Below are 18,505 nucleotides of genomic sequence, written 5' to 3' on the forward strand. Positions count from 1 at the left end.
TAACATTTTTTGTGATATGCAGGTGAAATAAACATGACATTTTTAAGTTTTGTGTAAGCAAACCTCCACAAAAATACAAAAAAATAACTGTCTGCTCCCACTTCCAAGATTCTGTCTTTCTTTCTTGTGTTTCTTATGTACTAAAATCCCTTGTGAGAATCTTTGTTAAGCCATGCCCACTGCCCCCATATTTTGATAAAATGCCACGTTTATTTACAACACGTGATAGGAACTCATGAAAGGCTTCTTCGTTTCAGGAGGCGCAGTTTACATAGCCCACCATGTGAACGCATGCCAGCCAATCAGAAGGCAGACAGCAGGGCGCTTTAGCCAATCGGCGACTCGCCCTGCAGGGGAAGCGCATTGTTCAAAAAACCAAACGCAGTCGGGTAAAATAACTCAGCTGAGGCTCGGTGTTGTTCAGTCACAGGTAGCTTGATTAGACACAGTTTTGAACCAGTATCAGTCAAGTACTTGAATCTGGCGATTTACTCAGTAACTTAAGAACATTTAGTCACTGGAAGTCAGACGCTCGTCGTACTTTGGACCTTCGAGGTAAGTTAAATTAATTTTTGTATAAAGGTGGGTCATTCCATGCTAAACAACAATAAAGCTTTTAGTCACGGCAGTGCTGTAATTATAATACAGTAATATAAGGGTTTTTTTGTTTATTTTTTCGTCCAGCTAGTGTTAGCGTTACTTTGGTGGAATAACGTTACAGTTTCTCGCGTACGTTTTTGCATAACGTTAATTCTACGTATTCACGAACTTACCTCGTGTCGAAACGTGTGTATTCTCTATTTATCATATCTTCCAGGTGGCTGAGGGACAAAAACATTAAGTTAACCTACATGCATTAAAGTTGTCATTTTTATCTTGAAAATTTGCGATGCCCTACATAAATGTTTCAGGTCATCCATCTAAACGTAACTCGTTGCTTCAGTTTGAACAGTAAAAGGCTCATTAACATCCTAATAGATGTCAATGGTGAATTTCCTCTGCACCAATGCTAAACCTGTCACAACGGGTAATAGCCTGGGAAATAATTTTCTTGTTTGACTGCTCAGGCAGGTACTTGTTTGGTTTTGAAGGGTAAAGGAGCCTTCGTTCTGTTTGTCTCATGTCACACCCTTAGTTCTCCTAATCCTCTCCTACAGTGAAGAACTGCCTAAAAAGTATCAAAGTAAAAGCTATAACACTTGATAGTATCAGTCAAAGATTTTCTATAATTGTCAAGTGATATTGGTGTAACAGAGCAGTTCTGACAGGTCTTATTGAGCCCTTAAATGTGTATTTACTGTACGTATTTGTTTTATTTATATTGTATCCTAATACAAATGCCAATATGCAAAGGGACACTACATAGTGACTTTTTAAATGGATTTTACTGGCTAACATCTAAGTTTGAAATATGCTGTGATTACGTCATACTCATGGAGATTTGTCTTCTTGCAACAGGTAAGCATGGCGCTGTCTTTGTCCTCCCCTTGTGGATGCCCCTCCGATGAGGAGGAAGAAATGGCTGTGTTTGAGTCTACGGCAGCAGAGCATGGAGGCCTGGCCAGACCACGTCTACCTGAGATCTCTGTCATTTCTCCTGGCTTGGACCCCCGGCAGTCCACTGCAGGACGGGTGAGACTTGACAGAAGTATGCTTTGTGTGAATTTCTCTGCAGTTTACCTAGTGAAGTTTTCACTGTAAACAAATGAGGTTTGTATACATTCCACATTACAATACGCATTGTGTGTATTCCGACGATCAAACAAAACATGTTAAACGCATTTCCTACCTCAGTCAACATTTGCAAAGCCTTCTATTAAATGTTTTGAATCCTGTAATTTTTACATTAACTTACTCTCTTCTTCCTCCCATTTACTGGCTTGATGAATGAGCACATGAAAACGATGATTTAAATTCTTCCATGTCAGCAACAAGCCATTAAAGATTTTTTTAAATTTGTGTAACTAGAAACTAGCAGTTAAACCTGGATTGGTGAGACAAGGAAGTGGTGGCGAAAGAAATACTGAGAGGGTGAAGGTTTATCTGCGCATCCGGCCACTTACTGAGACAGAGAGAGAGAGGGGAGAAGAACAGGTAAGACTTTCACTTGCATGATCCATTGCATGTCTCCATTCAGGTATTCACGACAACTGCAGTTGTGCTGCATGTGTATTAATTAATAAACTGATAGATTTTAGTAAACAAAGTGCATTTATTGGTTTAAGTACACATGTTCACTGTGTTACTGTACTTTTAGGGTTGCGTGGCTGTCCAAGATGAAGAGACTCTGCTGCTAAAAGCTCCAAGGGACTCTCAGAACATGAGGACTGCAGAGAGGGGCATCACCCAGAGCATGCACAAGTTCAGTTTCTCTAAGGTACACTTGTACTCAGTTTTTACTTAATTTACATATAATTGGATGTGGACCTGAATTAATACTGATTTTGTATATTACAAAAAAACAAACAGTGGTGTTGGTGGGAGAGTGACCTGTGTGGAAGTGAAAAATATTCCGAACAGGCTTTTTTTTTTTTTTTTTTTTTTTTTATAAATAGTGCTGAAAATATCGATGGTAAATATGGGCTGATGGGTGTTGATAGCAACCAATGTCAGTAATAAACAAGGAGGATGCTATAAAAACATTATAAAACATTATAATAATATGTAATGGTATCATTTATATATTAATAAATATAATAATAATATTTATGTATCACATACTGATGTTTTCATTATCCATCGTTCATAGATCTTTGGATCAGAAACCACACAGCAGGTATTTTATGAGAGCACGATGAAAAATATGGTGAAAGACGTGCTTCAAGGAGAAAACAGACTCCTCTACACTTATGGTGTCACCAATTCTGGAAAGACTTACACCATTCAGGGTAAGATTTTATTCTTGTACTAATAATACTTGGACAGTATAGAGCCTAGGTTTGATTGCGATGTTAGTGTTTGCAGCTCTAAGAAATGGGTTTGTTTGTCTTTTGACTTACAGGTAGTGGTCGAGAGGCAGGCCTCCTGCCCCGAGCTTTAGTGTCTTTGTTTAGGAAACTGCAGGGTCGTCTCTATGGTGCCATGGACCTGAAGCCTGTCATGTATCAGGATGTGCGACAGCTTCAACCCAGTGAGGTCAAGGTGGAGGAAAACCGCAGAAACTCTCTGCTCACAGAGGTAAACAGAAGAATGATTTTTAAAGGTCTGTCTCATGGCCTTTTCTCCTACTGCCAAGTTTAATATTCAACAACTCATCCCGAGCTTTGGCATAGATATAGATTCCTTACAATACAGTGTCAACTAAGCTGTAGTGGTCTCAGCTTTGATGAAGTTAAGCCTGAAAAATATCCAGCTAGAATTGTCTGAGCTAAACCAGATATGTGTTGGACAAATCTGTGCACTATGGGGAATGTTTACATGATTACTGACTGAAAGCAAAGATCACTAACAACAAAAGTAGCGGTGTATTTTTCCAATCAGTGTAGAAAAATGTTATGTTTATGTTGGAGTGAAGGAAAGGAGTCTCGTGTCACTCCAGTAAGTGGACTTCAAAACATTCTGCAATGATTTGTCCCATCAACTTTTGAAATCTCCAGCACCTCATACATAAACGAGTGACAAATCAAACAGTGGAAGACAATTACAATCTCAATGCCATTTCATGGGATCTTTTTAAAAATCTCGAATATTAATGTTTCATATCTAGGTTATTGTCATTTTATATTAGCTGATCTGGGTAACCACACTACTCGTAAGGAATTTGAGTATCTTCTTGCACAGTTGGAGGTTAATGTACTTGTGTGTTACAGGATGAGAATTTGACTTCTCGTCGAGGTGGCACCACTACAATCGGAGACAGCGGCATTGGAGGACTCTCCTCTACGAGTAACATTGCCAGCCAGCTGGAAGGTGAGGAGGACAGTTGGGGTGTTGTGTTGGACATACTCCAAATTAAAATCCAAGTCAAATTTGAAATTCATTTAAATACACATTACAACATAGCAAATGAATATTGGCCATGTGAACAAATGTTAGTATACTGACAGTCAGGTCAGATCCTGATAAGCATTTAACCATGTTTCGAAATAATTTTAAGTGTGTTTGTTTTTTTTGTATAAACTGTCACTGTAAAAGCCTTTTCCTTTTGAAATATTACACACTGATCTCTCTCTCTCTCTCTCTCGCTCTCTCCCTCCCCCTCCCTCTCTCTCTCTCCAGACACTGAGAGTGTTTGTCTGGAGCCAGACGGCCTTTCACAGAGTGGAGGGGACGACCTTGAAGCAGGGGTGCAGTTTTCTATCTGGGTGTCCTTTTATGAGATCTACAATGAGTTCCTGTATGATCTGCTTGATGCTTCACCCTCCATGCAGCCCAGGAAAAGAGTCACACTGCGGCTTAGTGACGACAAGCAGGGCAACCCCTATGTGAAAGGTAACACCGACTCATTCACAGGAATAATATTGGAATAATAGTACATTAAATTAGTTCAATTACTATAGTATATATCAGTTTGAACCTGTGAGAGCTCGATCCACTTTTGCAACTTCTCTCATCCGATGTATGTTACATTTTATTACGCAAGAAATTATGTAAAAGAAACTGCAATAGATGATGAAATTTTTTTTTTTTGTATGATGTTAGTATTTTTGCTTCGTTATAACTTTGACGTGGAGCACATAAAATATATTTTATTGCTCCTGCTGCTGGTGTCAGACCTCACCTGGATCCAGGTGCGCAGTGCCGAGGAAGCGTGGAGGATTCTGAAGGCCGGACGTCGTAACCAGAGCTTCGCCAGCACTCACCTCAATCAAAACTCCAGCCGGAGGTAGGAGCACATTAAACTTTAGCCTTTCAAAACCTTAATTTGATTTATATTGACAGACTTGTTTGACTTGTGCTTATTGCATCACTGATCATAAATTTATCACCTACTCAGCCACAGCATCTTCTCCATCCGTGTCCTGCATCTCCGCCCAGAGGCAGATTCAGGCCAGGCCATGCACATCAGCGAGTATGTTATCTTATTTTTACCTACCCGGATGTCCCTAAATTTCACAGGGTATCTGCGGGTCTTGAAGTCTTAAGAAGCATCAATTTGCTTTCCTAAAAGAAAGCCTTCAAAGGCATTAGATAGTCTTAAATATTTCCTAAAAATTTCTTCAAGCCTGCCACGTTAGTTATAAAATGTTTGTGTATGTGATTCTTGCAAAAAACTGTTCCTAAAATCCCCATTACTCCAGACCTCTGATCTTATGTAAAATTAATATTTAAGCTTTATATGAATTAGTTATTTTTTTAAATTGGTTAAACCATTCACCATTTTCTGCTGCTTATCTGGGTCCAGATTGTGTTCAATGATTAATTAATATTACTAGGAAATATTGTATTGAAGCAGTTACAAAACTGTGGTATTCATGGACCTGGTAAATTATTCCAGGCCTTAGTCTTGTTGTTTTCATTGATATTATTCATACTTCGCCTGCTATGACTGTGAAACAGGTATTAAATTGCACTCTGTGGTATTAAAAGGTTTAAAAGTATTGGATTTAACTTTGTAAGCTCTGCAGAAAACCTGATTTGAGTTTCGGTGCATTTTGAGTTTTTAAAAGTGATAAAACAGTGCTATGTCTCCTTTTTAGACTGACTGTGTGTGATCTGGCTGGGTCTGAACGCTGTAAAGAGCAGCGAAATGGTGAGAGGATGAAGGAGGCCAACAACATCAACACCTCCCTTTTAACCCTGGGGCGTTGTATTGCTGCTCTGAGGCACAACCAGAACAACAAGTACGTGTTTAACCGTAGCTTTGAATGAAAGTGCACCCTTGGTGATCATTTTTAAATCATGGAAACATAGATAAGTTCTCTAATAAACTAGTTAGTGGACCTTCGAGTCAAGATTATTTTGTCATACAAATATTTGTTTTTCTTTTGATCATAAGATATTTGAATGAGTTTTTTTCAGACAGCTATATTTTGAAAACTATTAAATGCATCCACAGATCACGACCCCCTCAAGTGGTGCCCTTCAGGGACAGTAAACTGACCCGGGTGCTGCAGGGTTTCTTTTGCGGCAAAGGAACCTCCAGCATGGTGGTTAACATCAATCCATGTGCCTCCATCTACGATGAGACACTCCAGGCCCTCAAATTCTCTGCTATTGCTACCCAAGTAAGAAACACTTGTACATCTAACTTCTCTGATTTTTTTGAATGATTGATTGATTTGGGGATAAGGCCAAAGACAAATAAACTATCCCACATATCGTTTTAGCTGGTCCATGGCCCATCCACAAAGACCAGAGTGGCCTACATCCTTTCTCTACTGCACGAGCCAACAGGAAATGGTAACGAAAGCACGGTGCTGGAAGAGGATGAGAGTGATGTCGAAGACGGAGACATTACCATGTTAAATACAGAGGTAGCATCCTCAACCATCATGAATGGAACTAATGCTTGTAGTTTTTTTTTTTTTTTTTTTAAATCTCCACAACCACTTAAAAAAAAGAAGATAAAATGTTACCATTAAGACTTTCAACAGGAGTTTTTTGCATATTTAGATGAACACCTAGATGATGCCTTTAAGATCAACTAAAACATAACAGATCAGGCAATAAATGTGTAGGAGGAGAATTTCAAATGTCTCAAAGACTTGTCGAGCATTCCTAACAGTGACTCTACTTTTATTTAGGCTTTGCTGCAGGCCATTGATGTTCTGAAGAGAGAGGTGCAGCGCCAGCGGGAAGAGAAAGAGGTTCTTGAGGCAAATGTGAGAGAGCAGGTGGTCTCTGAGATGATGGAGGTCATCTCTGGGATGCAAGATGGCTTCAGGTTTGTGTTGAGTGTGCTTTATTTAAATCAAAATGCCAGTTGAGTTTCTGAGAGCATGTATTAGAAGCATTTCTAGCAATGTTTTAGAACTAACAGTTCCCTCTTAATAGAACTTACTGCATGGTATTCTTAATGAAACTGTTTTTTTTTTTTTTTTTTCAAAGTCCCCCTCTACAGGAAGTCATAACATTAAGATGAAAAGAAAATGTTGGACTTTGAGATGAATACGGATACTATACTGTGATGTCTTTTTACCTTATAGTGAGACCCTGGAGGCAGAGAGGGCTCTAATCGAAGAGAGGTACGAGGACAAGATAACTAACCTGCAGAAACATTTGAAGAAATTCTACAGCCAGGAGCTGAAGGTGAGAGTTCAGGATCAGCTTCAAGTTTGCATCACTTTCAGGCAGCGTTTCAATACACACATCATCTGTAAAATCTACACTGTTACAGCTGTCGCTGTATCTTTGCGCTGTGAATTTTCACTAACTTATTTCCTTTCATCATTTCTCTTAGGAGCGTGATCAGGAGATTGAAGCTTTGTCTGCTGCCCTTGAAAACAACAAAGAGGCTGAATCCGTCCCCACGGTAGTGCCACAAGGAGACGGGCCTCGTCGTTCTGAGCGCCTCACCACTCAGACAGAGCTTAGCCAACTGCGTGCTGAGCTCGACCAGTGCCGCGCTGAGCTGCTCACCAAGACACAAGGTACAGTCTGACTGGGACACTGCTCTGATTATGTGTGGATGTTAGCATATTGTTAATGGTAGCTGACGGTCTTGTTCTGTTTGTCTGTACAGCGCTGACAAAGCTAAAAATGCAACTGGAAGTGTCAGGTTCAACAGGCAACCTCACCGGTGCTGCTGACCGCAAGCTTGAGGAAGGTCAAAGGGTCAGTTACTGCTGCACTATAACAAACGCAGTTTTGTTTTGATGCATGTGACCCTCCACCCTCAAAAGGGCTACATTTGGGACTCTTTCTTCACAGAACCTGCGTCAGCTGCGTGTGGATTTGCAGAGGCTCGGGGTGGACCTGCAGTCCGGTGAGCGTGCCTGCTGTCGCAACACAGGAGGGGAACGGCTACGCCAGGCATTAAATGTTGCAGATGAGACACTTGCCAAACAGGTACACCACATATGTATCGTATAATACCATGTAATTTATATTATTTTATAAACTAAGCTCATCATTCAATAGGGTGCCCAAAAACATTCAACTAAGACAATAAAATGCTGCACAAACATTCATGTTCATAAAGTTAAATAATGAAACTCTCGAGCTTAATTATTAAGCTTAATTATTTTGTTGTTTTGAAAGTTTTGTGAGTTTGTGATTAAATTACTCCAATCTTCAATTGAATTAATCAGATTAAGGTTTCTTTTATCATTATAGTTGAATAAGACCAGTCTCAAATTGGAAATATAAAAAAGATTTCTTTAGACTGCAGACATGAAGTAACAGTAGCCGAAGCTCAGTACCAGTACCGAACCAAATCAAGACCACGACTTCTGTTGTCCCTGTAATGCCTGCATATAAAATTTCAGTTAGGTTATTTCAGTCAAAGTGCAATTCTCAATTTAAAAACTCTGTCTTTCTCTCTTCTACTCTCTTCACTAACAATCTTGATGCACAGCCAGCTTTTAAACTAAATTTAGGTTTCTAACGCTTTCTGCACCAAGTGATAAGCGCAAAAGCATGCTCAAGAGCTGCATTTTGCCTCACTTTCTGTCACTTAACCTCCATCCTTATCCTTCACCATCACTTCCCCTCTGGTCTTTTCTAACCCTGTTTACTGACTTCTTCTCAGGACCAGATCCTGGTGGAGCTCCAGAATGGCCTGATGCTGGTCAAAGCTGACTTAAGGCGAAAAGCAGAGACTCTGGCCCAGATTCAGGCCACCCGGCCCCAGCTCCCCCTGTCTGGCCTTTCTGCCTCCACCACACCAGGTTCTTGTAAGAAGAGGGGCTGTGGGACTGCTGCAGCAATCGAAGCTGAAAACCGGCCTCCGCAGAAACGGCCCTTTTTCCAGTCTCTGTTCCCAACACGCACGCCAACACGTAAATACAACACTGCTGCTGTTGAAGAAGCAAACCTTACCCCCTACTCCCGGATCTTGCGGTCTCGTCAGCAGTCTCCACCTCCGAGCCCTGTCCCCACCCCTCGTCGTCTCAGGGGGAAGTACTGAGCTATTTAGAGCTTCAGAAGGAGTCTGTTCTTCTTTAATATTATGCAAAAACAAAGTCAAAGTCATACTTGTTGGTAACTTTTATAGTATTTTTATATTGTTATATATAAATTCACTGTTTGCCGTGAGGTTTACTCTGTCATGCCAAATACAGTTATAATATTCATGACAGTAAAAGAGTTGCTTTAAATGAGGTTGCAGTACACAACTAAGGTAACTGAGGCACTCCTGAGCAATAAAGCTGCTCAGTGTGGTAGTTGTGGACTGTATGGTAATTGTGCATGTGTGTGATTAACCTTCTCAGCCTCTGCAACTCCACATGCCTTTGCCGTACTACTGTTTTCCACAATATGATATATGAAAGCACTGTTTTGAGTAGTCAGAAAAAATGCTTTTTACTAACATTAAAAATGGAATTCTCACTGCACTAATATCTTCATTTAATTCACTTACAGTGTTTTCGTGTCCTGTACAAAATACACAGAAACAGTCCTTGCAAAGCTGGTATGCTTTAAACTATTTATATGTACAGCATTGGTGAGGCATGAATCGTGACTTCAACTCAAAACAGGATCTGTTTATGTGCTGTCTTTGTTCTACATGTTATTCGTATATGCTGTCTTTATTCTACATGTTATGTTAACAGTTCAAGATGTCTCTTCTTTGTACTAAGTGCCTGTGCTCTGAAGGCGTTTATTTGTGCTGTTTACATTGTTAACCAAACATTAAATTATATAAAAACTGTATTTGAACATCTGTTCCAAAAAAAAAAAAAATTAAGCCGCACCGGCATTTATTAAAAGAGCTTTGATTGTTCATATGTTTTTATCATAGATCTTGTCTTATCCTGGACAAAAATGATCAGGATTGCAAATTTTACAAACAAATGCAACTTTAATGTCATAAACTACTCTTTGTACATCCACAAGTAAATCCCTCTAACACAGTCTTTTGGCAAAATATCAAACCCCCAAGAGGTTTCGTGTCACATGATACATAAATTGTCCAGTTTAAGGCCAATGAAGAGGAGGGTGGGTGTCAGGGTGTAAAGGAGATGAGATTCAGAGGAGACACCCTCCTGACTGGAGTGTTGTTGTTTGAGAGCGGAGCAAACAGATCTGCCGATGGCGTCTCAATCTGATCTCTGACCTGTGAAATCTGCCTCAACAAAGCCTTTCCCTCTTCACGAGCCTACAGACAGAGTGACCACCAACACCAGTTACTGTGTTTCTGTAATTTACACTACCACAACTAGAACAGGGTGCTCAGATTAAGCAGGCAAACTTACATCATTGTAGTCACAGCAGCGCTGAGCACAGAGGGACGCCTCATCGTAGAGTTTGTTCTTTAAATAGTACTGACCCAGGTACCGCAGGGCTGTGCTCACCTCAGCGTGCTCCAATTGTTCCTGTCATGACAAAATTTTTTTTATTAGAATTAGATTTCTTCCAAACAAATACAATACATGGCCTAAGGTATGTGGACACGTGGATATTATGCCAATGTGTGATTGTTGATCATCTCATTCCAGAACAACAGGCATTAATCTGCTGCTATGACAGACTCCTCTTCTGGGAAGGCTTCCCACAAGATTTTGGAACCTGGCTCCAGGAATCTACTCCTATTCAGCCATAAGAGCATGAGTGAAAATGGGTGATAAGGCCTTGCTCACAGTCTTCTTTCCAATGCATCCCAAAGGCATTAGATGGGGTTGAGGTCAGGGATCTGTGCAGGTCAGTCAAGTTCTTCTACACCAAACAAAATCCTGATTTTGTGCACAGGGGAACTGTCGTGCTGAAACAGGAGAGGGCCTTCCTCAAACTACTGCCACAAAGTTGGAAACCCACTACTGTCTAAAATATCACTATGCTGTTGTATTAACATTTTCGTAACTGTAACTAACTAGCCCAAACCTTTATTAAGGCCCCAGACCAAAACTATACATAAGTTTGTAGACAAGGGTGTCAAAAATTTGCATTTGTATTCAGAGACTTTAAAATGCTTACCCCACATGAGAAAATGTCTTGGATGTAAAGCATGTAACACTGGGCAGCATCATCAGACTCATTCAGCTGTTCATGGAGCCTACCAAAGGAATAAGCAGAATTCAGATTTAGCACCTAGAGTATTTCTGGGTGATGGAAATAACATGTTGACAGATGACATCGGGAAAAAAAAATGCTGTTGACCGGATCTTCACTTTGTTATTTCAACATTGCATTAAATGTGATGTAAATCACTTGTTTTTAGACCACATGATCTGTTTTATTGATGTTCTTCAATTATTCAACCGAGGATATAGTGATAGATGCTTACTTTGCCAATTTGAGTAGAGCCATTTTCTCTACATCTCCAACAGAGTACGCCCTCCAGTAACACTAGACAAAAACAAAGTATGTCATGGTCTAAATCAAACGAGCCAGAAGCCTTAGTGAATTTATTACACAAACCAGGAATCGCTAACAGATTTAGCATACGGACCTTCTTGGCTTCTACTTGCTGTGACAGTTTTTCGTAGCTTTCACCCAGTGCGACCAACATGCGTGAGTCATTGGGCCTTCAAGGGTACATAATAGTATGTCAAAAAAAAAACCAACCATTGTCAAAGCCATCTTATTTTGTCAAAATCCATACATTCTTACCTGAGCTGGTGAGCTTTTCGATAATAGTATAAACAGTAAAAGGGCATCTTGAGGATCTCATACGTCTGACCTAAGCCATACCAGGCACGGTAGTCCCGCTTGTTCACTTCAATAGCATGCCTGATAGAAAAAAACATGAATAAAAACAAGGAAACAATGTTCACAATACCAATTCAGCTGGTCTGAGTTCTACAGCTGTGAGAGGTCTGGTAATAAGTAAAAACTCCATCATTCACACACTGAACAAGACACAGACATCCACAAAACATAGGTGTCCTATGCTCTACATCTTAAGGCTGACCTGTAGGCCTGGATGGCAGCTGAAGTGTTCTTCATTTCCATGTATTCATGGCCCATGAGGGTCCATGCGCCAAGGCAGCGAGGGTTCAGTTTGAGGGCCCGCTGGAAGTACAGAGCTGCTTTCTCATGCTGAGAGCGTAAGCTGTAATAGTTTCCTGGGGATGAGACACATGATTTATTAGCACTTGTACAGGAGTTGTTTGTGTTCACAACATCTCAAAGCTCCTGCCCTTGCTAACCCTGAAGAATAATAAAAAAGTTTAACAATTTTTAATTAGTGCAAACCTATGTTGTCTAATTTATTTGATGGTAATTATTTAGATTTAGAAATAGATGTATAATCCCACTCCACCAAAAAAAACAAAACAAATGATTCATTCATTTTCTAACTGAAACAACACAAAAACTGTAGTCGCACTTGTAAAGTGATTTAGACTAATCATCCCTTCACTAAAAAACTGCTGTAACATTATACTTTGGTGAACAGCGGCATTTGATCTGATTAGCTCAACGCTTACCGATGACACAGCACGTTTCCACTCTGTACTTGTCGATCTCCACCAGGTTGTGGGCCAAGTAGCTTAACTCTGGCTTCATGCTCTGTGTGGAGGCATGCGCTACCATCAGCAACAGAAATCACTTTTTTCACGTAGATCCTATGCTGAAAACTTGTTAACCCCTGACATAATTTAGAGGTCAAGTAAAAACTTCAAGATGATATAGTGAACCCTTGTGTCAGTAAACATCTGTCCCACTCAAGTGTCCTTGCGAGAGGCACTTTGTCCCTAATGGCTGATATTTTTTTACAGCTCTAGCCACCCTGTCAAACAGCTGAGGTAATAAGTCAAAACACACTTCTGTGCTAATCAATACGGTATCACATTACACTGCACTGAACTCACCTTAACATAGAGCAGGTTGGAGAATGTGTCCATGTTGTCGATGCGATATGGATCTTGGTCCCTCAACTCATTGAACAGAGCCAAAGCTTGGTCAATATCTGAAATGAAACAAGACAGAATGCTGTAAAACTAAGCCTCCCCCCATAAAATTCTTATGACAGGAAAAATTCTTATTTAAGAGGTAAAAGAAAAACCTCGGATGTTGTGGTAGGCCACAGCAATCTGGGAGATGATGTAGGTGCTCTTAGAGAAGCCAGCCTCGATGAGGTTCTGGTATTTCTGCAATGCTTCTTTGATCATCTGCAGCTCTGTGTACATGTGGGCCATGAAGAAGTCTTTAATCCAGCAGTCCGGCAGAGACAATGACTTCAGCTGGGGAGAAAAAAAAAGAAAAAAAAAAAGAGAGATGGCATCGTTTCGGTCCTTTAAATTGCTCCCCCCCCCCCCAAGTTTCTTGACACTGATCGACTATGACACCGAGACTGTTCACATTCTCTGTTTGTTCTGAATTGTGAAGTTTATTTTAAAAGTAGTGGGGCAGAGTTTTGAGTATTGATTTTTGGGTGTAAATGTTTACTGTGGACCTGTGTACGTGAAATCAATGACACTATGATGTTATCTAAAATTTCTAAAAATGTTTTAAAAATAAAGGTTTTTACCATTTCAATATTGGTGACAAGGTTACTGAGCTCTAGCCAGGCTCCCCAGTGAAGAGGAAGTGCGTGAATTGCCTCAACAAACACATCCACCGCCTCCTTCAGCAGATCCAGCTTTCGTAGCACCACTCCATACCTGTGCTCCCACACACACACACACACACACACACACACAATGCGCACGCACACACACACACACACACACACACACACACACGCGCACACACACACACACACACACACACACACACACACACACACAATATACAGTTTATCAGCAGTGTCCACCCTATTCCTCTGCACAATCTGGGGAAAGTGTGCAAAGTTCAGAGGAAACGTTCTTACAGGTACAGGGTGAATCCGTCCAACTCTCCTGCACTGTGCTTCTTACTGAGTTCAACCCTCAGTTCTCGCAAGGCTTCATTGCGCACCTGACCCTTCTCCAGAGGACCTAAAACCACACAGAGAAACACATGTAAGTTCAGTATTAAAGGGTAAAAAAAAAGGATCTTTAGTTCTCCTTTATTGGTCCAAACAGACAAGTCCTCACCCAGGCTGTCCACGGTCTCATCGTCTTTCTTTTTCTCGCCTGACTGAAGACAAAGGATACTTTTCAAAATGGTTCACATGTACTACAATCAAAGTGAAAGCATGAAATTAGATCAAAATTCAAAGGATACGAGCCTGCCAGATATCTACAGAATCTTACCAGATAACGAGAATACATATAGAGGAAATAGGCCTTCTGACTGCAGCAGCCTTTCAGAAAGTAGGCAGCACGGTCATACTCTTTCAGGTCAAAGTAGGATTTAGCCAGGGTAAGTGCATCCAGGTCTTGTGCATCTTCCTGTATTTTGGTCAGACAATGAAGAAGAAAAGTCATCCTACTCATTCAAGTAAAAAAGGATGAATCAAATTGAAAAACACAGAGCTACTTTCATAAGTTAGTAACTGTATGGGCCACTTAAGAACATCCAATGAACAGCCTTTTTTTTCTCTAAAAAATTGTGAGCAGGGGTAGTATACATTAATTAACTGGCAAATCAAACCTAAAACATAAGGATGATGTGCTGCAGTTATGCAAATGTCTTTTATTTCTTGCTTGTGTTTAATTTTTGTCTACTTATCCATTATTCATTAATTAATGCTGAAATGCTTTTCTTTGCTTGTCTTGAACATGATCTGGTGATATTCTATGTTTTTTTTCTTTGTTTTTTTAGTAAATCCCGTGAAAAAACAAAACCAACAATGAATTGATCCTAATGGAGAGTAGTGTCTGTGTTACCAAAACATGATATAGGGTTATAGGCATCATATATGATCTATAGATAAGCACTTAATCACACATCAGTGTTGCACAAGCAAGTACAAACATGTTCCTTCATTAAGATGAACATGGCTGTAGTTTATTTTGAGTTAATCCAAGCACACCTATTTTGTGGCTGAAAAAAAGACCACAACGAATGCACCATTTACCCTTGTTTGGGTAATGACTGCTAACAACTGCAGTGCCCAGCTATCCTAGGAAGTTACTTAGTCTGTACTTAGAGAGTCTATACTTAGTCCTGCACAGAGCCCTGATCTCTCAGTCGTGTCAGTCTGGGATGACATGAAGAGACAAAAGACACTGAGACAGCTAAAATTCACAGAAGAACTGTAGCAACTTCTCGAAGATGCTTGGAAGAAACCTACCTGCTGAATACGTTGAAAAACTGTGTGCAAATATATCTAGGAGAACAGGTGCTGTTTTAAAGGAAACAGCACTTTTTTTTTTAACAAAACTTTGTAAGTCAAAGTTAACTGATAAATAAAAACTACTCACTTTACTTTTGATGCCGGAAACTTTTGCATAGTACTATACACACACACACGCTCATGCAATAATATGATTTTTCAACCCTAAAGCTTCTTAAAGACGGTTTAACATGATATAATGAAAACAAATTAAACCCAGAAAAGCCTTGGCCCTCAGACTGTACAAACCTCAGTAAAGGGAGCTGATGGGGGCAGTTCATCCTTGGGAAGACGGTCCAAAGCAAATGCCAACTCAGAAGCCCTGAGATGTAAACACAGGAAGCATGTGACACAACTGTGACACTTATTATTTCCTGAGTAATTTACAGATTCATGGGTTTTGTGCTATCACACTAGATTTCTTCTTGCGGCAAGAAAAAACTAACAAAAAAAAAAAAAAAAACACTACAAGACTGCTCTCTTTTTAATCCACATTCCGTCCAGTATGTGTTTGCTAATCGACATCAATTAACAACAACTAAACATTGAGCCCAAAAACGCTACACATTCTGTACATTATACAATATACATATATGACATACAGTCAAGAAACTGGCAGAGAAGTTACATTTTATTTCAGCTCACAATGTTTTTCTCCCTGTATACACTTGACTTGTCAATTATCCTTTTGGATTTATAAAGCAAAATCATTTAACGACGCTCTTTGCTGAGAAACAACTTTAATAGTATTATATACCAATATATACGGTAAACAGCATTAGATAAATTGTTAAAACGACTCTTCACAACAGCACTGCTAATGTAGCTAAGAGACAGGTAACTTGGCGTTAACGTTTAGTGTTTGTTACTGAGTTCACGCAGCAGAAAGACAGGCAGTTAGTGGCACATTAGTCAGAGTCAGTCTTACCACTTCGCGCTGTGTAGAAGTCCTCTGTCTTTACAAAGCGATATCACCGATATTAGCTGTTTCTTGATTTGCACCAGGTCCCCAAACTCACTACAGAGAGCCGCCATTTTCATACTTTAGCAAGCTTGTATGTGATTGGTAGAAGTTACTATGAGGTTGTCCCGCCCACCAGGAAGTACATCACTTCTTCTTCCTCTCAAAATAAAAGTCATTGTAAACATTTGTCAGAAAAAAACGGCATTTGCAATTTTAATCCTTTTATTTGTCACACATATCACAGATATTTGTCTGCTTACCTGCCCATGCAAACCTGCACATACTGCTGCACAAGTATCACAGCCACACATACCTAGCCGAATAGTACTCAATGCAAGTTCTGTATTTCTCATAATATAGAACATAAAATAGAGCAGCCATTGAATAACAATGTTATCAAGCGAGGGCTATAATGAAGAACACGTTTTTCAGTAAACAATGAAACATAAAAACATCAAAAACTGAAAAAAATCTATCTCAGTATTTGTTATGTTGGGAAAATTAATTTTATGCTCTAGAAGCATAGGTTATGCAAATGATCAGTAGGCAATGCAGAGCACATGTCTATTCAGCCACTTCTCAGTAATTTCTTTCTCTGGCAGTTTTGTTTTATTGCACAAATGCTGAAATATTATAAGTATGAAAACATTATGCACCTGAAATTACACGGTATATTACATCATACTTCATATGCACACCTGTGTTATATCCCTTTAGAATAGCAAAATTACTGCTTTGTTTTCATCCCCTGCAATCATATACTGGATAAAGACATGAAACATCATCAGGACTCTCCCGCTATATTTAGCCTTTGGCTGAGACTTCAGTTAGCCCAGGGTTTACAGCTCTGTTAGCCCTGAGCTTACAGTCACTTCAAACTCAAAACTTAAAATGTGGGACATCACCACCATTAACGCAAGGCCTAACCCTGCTGCAGAGCAGGGTTAAGCCCTGATTCTTCGAGGTTATACCCAAAGGATCAGGGTTAAAATAACTTATGTGAACTGGAGTTGGAGCGAGGCAATACAATGTTCCAATCAAATTATTGTGACGTGGTAATAGTGTAACAAAGTGCTTTGAGTATTCTGAAGATGTTAGCGTGAATGGCCTTTTTTTGGATGTATTTTTGGAGCCGCTAGAACAAACAATAAATTCCCCTGCTACTATTAACAGGAACAAAAATCCCAACCTGCAATCCATTCTTAAACCTCTCCTTGTTGATCTTATGATGTTGAATAACTAACCCATATACCTGCCTGCATGACTTTGTAAAGGATAAGGTGGGTTTAATCTGATTTTGATGTACTTTACAGACAATAACACTTCCAGCAACTTTTCAGATCATCATACGAGGTATGAAATGTTAGAAAACAAATTTAAAGGACAAAATTTATCCTGTGCCACATGCCATTTCATAACTATCCAATCCTCTTAATGACTATTAATGACTAAAGCCTTGCTGATGATGTAACCCTGAGATCAGAAAATGCACTATATATTAACAGCTGTCAAACAGTCAGTCTGTATTTATGTCTGTAGAAGGCTCTTTTAAGCTCTGCTAAACCCAGCCCCTGTTTTGTCAATGTAACCTGCATTAGCTTGCACAGAATCAGCAGTAACTTATTTTTATCAGTATCTAACTCATTGGTGAGTTGTGAAGGAGCAGGAACATTATGAGAGTCTTGTACAAGCATGTATCTTATCTGAACGCCTGCCCAGTGCCTGCCACTGAACTCTGTGCCTGGCCCTGCTTCACTGGTGCAGAGCTGACATGGGTCATTGCGTTCCTGTCCATGAAAATCTGCACAGAAATGTTCACAGAATGAGCTGGCACTAAAACCCACACAACAACTGCTAAATGTAATTCGATCCTGGAGAAGGCACATTCTTCAAGTATTGTTTGGCTAAGTTTTTTCTCTTGTAAGGCTTGGACCAGAAACATGCCATCTCTTTCATGCACACAGAGACCACAGATAAGTGTTTTTTTTAAATCACAGACCTCATAATTTCTTGTCCACAGTTGCCTTATCCAGTAATAGAACAACAAAACGAAAGGAATGCAAGTGGGGAATGCAGGATCAGTAAACTCCCATGTGTCACTGACACGTGAGCTTGGTAAGATTTAAGGAAGAAATAGCATGTAGTGCACTTTCTTACTAACACTTCCACTGCACATTCACGAGGAACCTACTACTGTGTGTATGGGTGCATAACATTAATTTAAAATAAAAACAAACTAGAATTATATTGTGTGTAATGATGTTATTATAAGATCTATTCTTGTATGCTATTGAAAA

General features: G+C 39.8%; 2 protein-coding genes across 3 annotated transcripts; one reads left to right on the forward strand and one right to left on the reverse strand.

Annotated features, from left to right (window-relative positions):
- The first annotated feature begins 365 nt into the window (after nt 1–365).
- On the forward strand, nt 366–9,610 carry kif20a (kinesin family member 20A). Of its 2 annotated transcripts, none has more exons than XM_040151086.1 (19): nt 366–555; nt 1,459–1,632; nt 1,969–2,094; nt 2,258–2,377; nt 2,750–2,888; nt 3,002–3,177; nt 3,810–3,909; nt 4,219–4,431; nt 4,714–4,825; nt 4,937–5,011; nt 5,640–5,783; nt 5,999–6,167; nt 6,270–6,416; nt 6,687–6,826; nt 7,089–7,191; nt 7,343–7,532; nt 7,625–7,716; nt 7,813–7,950; nt 8,633–9,610. In XM_040151086.1, exons 2-19 carry the CDS (start codon nt 1,465–1,467, stop codon nt 9,008–9,010), a joined length of 2,730 nt encoding a protein of 909 aa, XP_040007020.1. In that variant the 5' UTR covers nt 366–555; nt 1,459–1,464; the 3' UTR covers nt 9,011–9,610. The 2 variants fall into 2 exon arrangements, with proteins under 2 accessions (XP_040007020.1, XP_040007021.1); XM_040151087.1 differs by lacking the exon at nt 8,633–9,610 and adding an exon at nt 8,459–8,611.
- A 160-nt stretch (nt 9,611–9,770) lies between these two features.
- cdc23 (CDC23 (cell division cycle 23, yeast, homolog)) lies at nt 9,771–16,304 on the reverse strand. Its single transcript, XM_040151088.1, has 16 exons — nt 16,173–16,304; nt 15,494–15,566; nt 14,220–14,357; nt 14,061–14,103; nt 13,856–13,961; nt 13,514–13,646; nt 13,049–13,226; nt 12,855–12,952; nt 12,471–12,552; nt 11,954–12,107; nt 11,653–11,772; nt 11,492–11,567; nt 11,327–11,388; nt 11,017–11,095; nt 10,299–10,418; nt 9,771–10,201 (listed from the first exon to the last, which is right to left on the reverse strand). Exons 1-16 carry the CDS (start codon nt 16,283–16,285, stop codon nt 10,049–10,051), a joined length of 1,728 nt encoding a protein of 575 aa, XP_040007022.1. The 5' UTR covers nt 16,286–16,304; the 3' UTR covers nt 9,771–10,048.
- Nucleotides 16,305–18,505: the final 2,201 nt, after the last annotated feature.

The sequence above is a fragment of the Xiphias gladius genome, chromosome 17, assembly GCF_016859285.1.
Source record: "Xiphias gladius isolate SHS-SW01 ecotype Sanya breed wild chromosome 17, ASM1685928v1, whole genome shotgun sequence".
Lineage (NCBI taxonomy): Eukaryota > Metazoa > Chordata > Actinopteri > Istiophoriformes > Xiphiidae > Xiphias > Xiphias gladius.